This window comes from Cyrtonyx montezumae, unplaced genomic scaffold, assembly GCF_038088225.1.
Source record: "Cyrtonyx montezumae isolate F1298 unplaced genomic scaffold, pur_monq_1.0 scaffold_8, whole genome shotgun sequence".
NCBI lineage: Eukaryota > Metazoa > Chordata > Aves > Galliformes > Odontophoridae > Cyrtonyx > Cyrtonyx montezumae.
The window spans coordinates 21,985,609-21,992,754 of record NW_027072089.1 but is presented as its reverse complement, the minus strand read 5'-3'; the positions used below and the strand labels follow the sequence as shown (position 1 = coordinate 21,992,754).

At 42.9% G+C, this 7,146-nt stretch overlaps 1 protein-coding gene across 1 annotated transcript; it reads right to left on the bottom strand.

The window, feature by feature from the left end:
* Positions 1–1,160: 1,160 nt before the first annotated feature.
* RBM12B (RNA binding motif protein 12B) lies at positions 1,161–7,136 on the bottom strand. The gene is made up of 3 exons (XM_065753492.1): positions 7,050–7,136; positions 4,302–4,347; positions 1,161–3,563 (listed from the first exon to the last, which is right to left on the bottom strand). Exon 3 carries the CDS (start codon positions 3,533–3,535, stop codon positions 1,439–1,441), a length of 2,097 nt encoding a protein of 698 aa, XP_065609564.1. The 5' UTR covers positions 3,536–3,563; positions 4,302–4,347; positions 7,050–7,136; the 3' UTR covers positions 1,161–1,438.
* Between the last annotated feature and the right edge of the window lie 10 nt (positions 7,137–7,146).

The following is a 7,146-nucleotide window of genomic DNA, read 5'->3' as shown; positions in this document are numbered from 1 at the left end:
TTTTAAAGATTCTTGCATTCATGCTATTATTTTCCCTGCAAAGTCTGTTGGCTTTGTTATGCATAGTTGTGAGCAACTATGAAGTAAAAGCATCATTTTGTTGTAAAATTGCATTTAAATTTAGATGAGTATACAGAACAGTAACACTTCTCAAGTCAAGAAATTCTTAACAGTCAGCAAAAGAAGGTAAGTGTACTCAGGAAGTTTGGCCCCATCTTAAGTTCCTGCTGTGAGGAATCCAGACATACAAACCTGACATCAGCATTCTGATTTAAATACTGTTCTCCTAGCACTCAGAAGATAAATAATATGCCTAACGAAATGAAACTATTGCTTTTAAAGGTTACGAAAGTGGTCTGTCTTGTTCATGTCTACTTAAAGTCATCACATGAGATGGAGCAATTACGGTTTTATATAGAAGAACTAAAGTTAATAAGTATTATCCACAGAATGGAAGTTTCCTAATAAGCCTGAATTTTGAAAACACAGTGCTGCCTTTTCCTCAAATGGGCTAGCTTTTATCTCTTACTAGAATTTATACACCCTGTTACCAAACCAATCAAAGCATTCTGAACACCAATCCAGAGATTATTTTCCTACTTAAGAAAATACCAAAGCTGGTTGCCAGCACAGTTGCCTATCAGCCTGGTTCAGAGATTTTTGGAGTCTCTGTATTCACTGCTATGTTGATGACACAAACTATAACAGATCAGCCTTTCCACGGAGAGCAGCCAGCATCATTCTCACAAAGATCCACATATGCTGAGAAACAGATGAGATCATTAACCATACAATTCTTACACAGGACAGACACTTAATAGCAATTTCTTTTTTATTTAAAAAAGTTGAAAAGCCAGCAAAGCCAGCTAACGTGAACAGGAAGATTCTTTTCTCTTGTAATTGTGACGCCTGCAACCACATAAAACCCAACAGCTTAGACAAAAAAAAACCTCTTTTTTTTTTTTTTAGTTTTTGAAGCTAACCTCAATAAGAACTGTTATTTACTAATGCAGGTAGCACTGAAGTTTTTCTATTTGAATTGTGCATGGTCAATCAACCAACGCTTACAATTTTATCTGATGCAAAGTCAGGGAACTAGGAATTAAAGCAAACTAAAAAAAAAAACAAAACAACCCAACACTTTTTTTCCTTAAAAAAAAAAAAAAACATTAAAATGCCATGCTTTTATACCTTGATGTAGGATACTGAATGTCCTCCAGAACTTTGAAGCTCTTCTCTGGTGTAAGAAGTAGGCACTACATATTTCTCATATCTTAACCATACAGATATTTCAACCAAAAACTAAACCGAACTGGTTACTATTTACAACCATTGATGGAAACCGTTTCTTCTGCATCTTCTAGTAATTAAAAAAGTGAATGTAACCGTCAATACTGTCAAATCTAAAATGTTTTATTCTAGAGCATCTTTCCTTCCTTTACAGCAAACTCAACTTAACTTTCCTTGGCCCGATTGGCCTATCGTTCAATTCGTTAATAGCAGTCATCGCTTCCTCATAGTTTGTCATAGCGACGATGGCGTCGCCTGAAGGTAATCCTTGTTCATTGTACTGCACAGAAACCGACTCCGGTATAACTCTGTAGCCATAGAAAAAATCCAGAATCTCATTAGGAGTTGCTTTGAAAGGTAAATTTTTCAAGCGGATGGGAACAATACGGTCAGAACCACCACTGAAATTTGGGTCCGGCATAAATCTTCCTTCAGGAAAATTTCCCATTTTATTATTCCCAAACTCCATCCTCCCAAAAGGTTTGCCATCACCACCAAAATCCATGAGGGGTGGTGGACCTCTAAAATCCTTAGGAGGGCCCATGAAATTCTCAGGGGGGTGCCTAAATTCAGAAGGATGCCTGAAGTTCCCAGGGGGACCAAAGGAATGCATGGGTGGCCCTTGTGGTGGTCCGGGTGAGCCAACCGGACGGGAAAGCTCACCTCTGTTATAGGCGTGTGAATGACCCTGCATCTCGTTTGCTGTGGAGAATGGAGCAGTTACACCAAACTTCTCCATCTGCTCTTCGGATATAAGTCTCAGTAATACCTCTGTTCCCAAAAACCTTTGATGATTTAAATTTTCTGCTTTCATGGCTTGTTCTTCAGATTTAAACTTCACTAATGCTTCTCCCAGCCCAACTCCTTTTTCATCATAGAGCAAGTAAATATCATCTTCATCAATATCAAACCTCTCGAAAAACCTCTGCACTTCAACTTTGGTCACATCAAATGGAAAATTCCTTACATAAGCACACATCTTCAGGCCGGAATGACCTTCCCGGTAACCTTTGTCTCCTATGGCCTGCCCAGGATGACCTCTTTCCTGTGATCTTTTCCTCTCATAAGAATCAAGCATTTTCAACATTGACTTCCTTGAAATCGGAAAAATGTAAACAGAACGATTGAGAAGAACCTTTCTATGACATTCCAAAGCAGCCTGATAATCTCTCTCACTCCTTAACATCACAAAGGCATCTCTAGTTTTCCTCTGATGCTTTTCTGATAAAATCTTTATTTGTTTGTTGCTTATATCCAGGTCAGGGAAAAATTCTCTCAAATCTCTCTTCTCCACGTTAGTCGACAGATTCCGTAAGTGTATGTAATACTCCTGGCTGGGAGGTGATGGAGAACGCGTTCTTTGTCTCCTCGGTGACCTTGAACGAGAATGTTTCCTTGCATGCATGTAGCCTGAGCTTCTTGGAGAATGTTCTTTGCACAAGAAGTGATCCATTTCATTTGGCATGTCTACCCTCCCACCATATTCAATCCACCGTTCCTCCGTAGTTGGACTTATTTCTATAAACCTCTGACCCATATACTGCCTGTGCCGTTTAAGTCCTTCTAAGGCATCCCCGGGCGTAGCAAATTTTACCAAGCAATTCCCATTGTTCAAACCGTTACGATGCTTTATCAGAATTACTCCGTCCACACGTATCCCAGAAAGGAAATCGCGTACTGCATCTTCTGTTGCAGAGTAAGGTATACCACGCAGAAATAAGTAAAGATCATCCGGGTTAAATGCATGAGGATCCTTTCTCGACTGATAGCTTGATTTAGGCATACCTATATCGCCTTGTCTTGTGCCATTGGTGTGGAAGCCAGCTTCCGGATGATGTGGTGGACCGTAACCAGGTTTATTTGTTCCTTTTGTAAACGGTGCAACTAAATGTGAAACGTCTCCAACGCCTGATCCACCAGAACCATTAGCACCTGTTCGTCTAGACCCAGGCATAGTTTCTCGTCCCCCACGCTCAAATCGCTTCCGGCTCATCGCTATGGTATTCTGCATTTCTGCCTTGCTGCTGAGAAAGAGCTCTATGCGCGAGTCCTTGATAAACCCTCCTGAACAGCTCATGGCACGCCGTGCATCTTCATCTGTTGCAAATATAATAAAAGCCTCCCCAATTTCTCCTCCAATAATATGCACACCTCCATCGGGAATATTCAATCCCAAGAAGAAACGACGAATATCTGCAGGACCCGCAACAACAGGAAGCCCCTGCAAACGGATGACTACAGCCATGCTGAGCTCAACCCACAGCAAAAATCACCTGCAGACAAAAAGGTACACATGATAGCACGTCTTTAGTACTCAGCTATTACAGTATCTTAAAACTTAAACTAGACCCTTTTTAAAATGGCTCTCCTCATCTCACTCAAGAGAAAAGATAGCAGGAACAAAACAAACAAACAAATAAAACACCCTCACAAGTTCACAAGAACAGGATTAAAACAAGATGCGCTGAAAGTTAATTAGTCAAAAACAATTAGCTACTCCACCTGCACAAGTCTATCGACATTCCCTATCCTAAGGGCAACCAAATCCACCTCAGTTAGCCTCTCCATCCATGATACCTCAAGAACACCTACAGTCTTTCACGGCACAGCTGCTGTATGCCAGAAATCTCAGACCAGTCCTAAGGAACAAAAATTCCTGTTTACTTTTGAACAGGACATTTGTCAACATAAGCACTAAAAATACTAGAGGAAAAAAGGAGAAAAGAAAAAGGGTAACTGCAACATGGGAAAAATGAAGTAATTCAACAGCAGTGATGACTTTACTGCTTTGACAAGTTGCTCTAACCGGTGACCAGTTCTGTTCAATCATGTGTCTTTTCTCAGCGTTCAGAAATGCTGTCTCTTTCATGTAGTCAGAGTATTAATTGTAGCAGTCACATGCACTCGGAAGAGCATATCCTAGTTCCCAGCCACAAGTCTGTGTGAATCAACTGCCGTGTACCATCTTGTCACAATACTCAGTGAGAAGTGTTAAGCTTTTGGCAGCTTACCTGTTTCTGCTTGGAAGACCTGATAAATTCTGTAAAATCAACTTAACTGTGGAAAGAAAATGAAACATAATTAATGGCTGACATCTGTACTTCGGTTCACAAACTTTGCTACATTGCTGCAGCTTCCATAGCAGAGGCTAACATTAAAGCCCGGCATGTAATGAAACCACAATCTGTGATAAAATGAAGGCTTCCTTCCCTGTTCCGAGGAACATTACATCTTTGTGTTTCCATTTTAGAAGCAAAGGAAATTCAAAAGTTAAGTTGGCTTCTGCAAATGATGAAGACACGGTGAGTTCATCAAGTGTTTCATACCGAACTGCTGAAATCAAACAGACCGTCTACGCATCGGGGGTAACCCTCAATTCTTTTGAGTTCTTGAAAGATGCACAAGTCCTTCTCAAGTTCATAGAACATGTCCATTCTTCTGCAATCCACCTGTATTCAGAGTTCACAAGCGTATGCTACTCACCAGTCCAGCACCACACTTAACATAAACAGCGAAGACAATCAAAAGAGCTAACGTACGTAGCAAGAAGAAACTTATATGAGTTCCTCAATTCACAAAGCAGAAGTCAGTACCTTCCCTAAATATTAACTGCCTTTCAGAATGATTTAATATGCTGACTTGATCATACCCAAACTATCATCTTTATCATCTAACGTCACACAAAACACAGTACAATACCCTCAGGACAAGGACAAGCTTCCAAAGCACACAACTACATCCCTTTAAAAAGAACAAGAACCCAAGGCTCTGTTAACAAGCATTTGGGAACATCTCCTGTAAAAAAAACCCTTGTCCATTAACAAGTACAAAGCATTAGATCCTGACGTCAACTTAGTTACTTTAATTTCACCAAAGTCCAGAAAAGCAACAGCTAAGACCAAATTCTGTAACTAACACCTTTTGGTCACTTCAACATCAGCAATTCATAAACACAACTAAGCAAAACCAAATCCCTCTTTAATACTTGTACTGAAGATCATCAGCTGTCTACATTTTTGTACTGAACTGACTCCACCAGCCACACAGTTGACTGTTTACTCCACATCCCCATCAGCAAGACAGGGAAGAAAGTAAGAATGGATGCAAGAAAACTTGGTCACAGTAAAGACAGTTCAATAAGTAAAGAAAAGATTAGAAGGAAAAAACAAATCAAAGCACAGGAAATCACACACCAACTCCTAAAAGAGGATCTGCCTCAAAACAACGTCTGTCTTAGAGGCCAAGAAGATACCCTGCCTCCCTTTCCCTCAAAAATCCACAAAACAAAAATCTTCCTCTACCTCAGTTCCCGTTGCTGAGCGTGACACTATATGGTATGGCACATTTCTTTGGTCACCCGTCTTGGCTGTATGCCCTTAAAACCTCTCAGCCACTCCTTGTCTACCAGCTGGAGTAGCTGAATGGGAAAAAGAAAGCCTTGACCTCGTGCAAGGGCTGTGTGGGGAAAGCCAAAACGCTGGTGTCGTCAACACTCTTTAGCCACAAATCCGGAACACTGCACCATATGAAGCGCTGCTATGAAGAAAGTTAACTCCATCCCAGCTGGACCCACTGCACTTTAATCTATCTTCTCAACAGATGTGAAAGCAATGCCAGGAAGCAAGGAGAAATTCAAGGGCAGGATTTTCTTTGTAGGGCCTTCATGTCTTGAAAAGTCAAATCCGCTGCCCTGCTACTTGCCGATGTATTTAACCTGAAGTACTTCTGAATTTCATCCCAATTCTTAAACAGCATTCAGAACAGATCTCCTCAGAACATCTTCGATGATAAATGGCAAGTTCTCTACGATGCACCAGGGATACAACATACAACCTTCACTGGTCAAAACAAGGCACTTTAAGAAGTCCTTAAACAGAAAAGCAAGAGCTGATAACACATTTTTACTGACTGCACATAAAACAATCAAGAAGTGGTAGGACCTGTAGACAAGCCATGCAACTGTATAAATGATTGATCAGAGTGACTTCTAGGATGCAAGTCCCCACTCATAAGCTGAGGAAGGACTTCAGAGAACAAGGATTTACCTCATAAACAGACTGACAACCTCATGCCACCCATTTAAAAGCAAAGCAGTATACACACCAATGATTTAAGAAATTCCACGCTTGACCGGGTTAGCCAGGAAGCAATGCTGCACCTCTTACCAAATTTCAAATGCTATTAAAGCTTCACCAAAGTAACAGTTTGCTTAAAAAAAAATCATTTTATGAAATTAAGCCTGAATTTGACAAGCACTCTTGCTGCAACGTAGTGAGATTGCAACGGCTTGCAGACGGTGAACGTGCAAACCAGAAGGCACATTCACAACTGTAAAAGCGGGTATGTATGAGAAGTGTCAGGCAGCTGGTGGGGCGACGACGACTTGCTATTCCAATCGTCTTACAAACGGACTTCAGCACTGCACACGGGCTGTCACACACCGCATTCCCGTGGCTGTACGGAGAGGAAACGGGTCCCGGCCGCAGCTCAGAGCCGCGGGATGGCGGCCGAGGAGAACGGGGCGAGCAGGAAGCCCCGCGGCCACGTCTGGGAGCCGAGCCCAGGCGCAGGGCGACGGGAGGCCCCGATGAGGGAAGGGCGGGAGGCAGCCCGGCAGCGCGAGGCCGCGCAGCGGCACCGAACAGGCCCGGCCGCCGAGGAGCGGCAACGCGCGGCCGGCTACCAACGGGAACCCCGCGCCCTCGGCGAGCGGAGCACCCCGGGGACCCCGGGTGCCGTCACTCACGCCATCCACCCACCGGACACACCGCCTGCACCGCCTCCGCGCCGACCGCCGCTCCCCGCAGCTCGCGGCGCAGTACCGCCAAGATGGCGCCCTCCGTCGTTCCGTCCCAC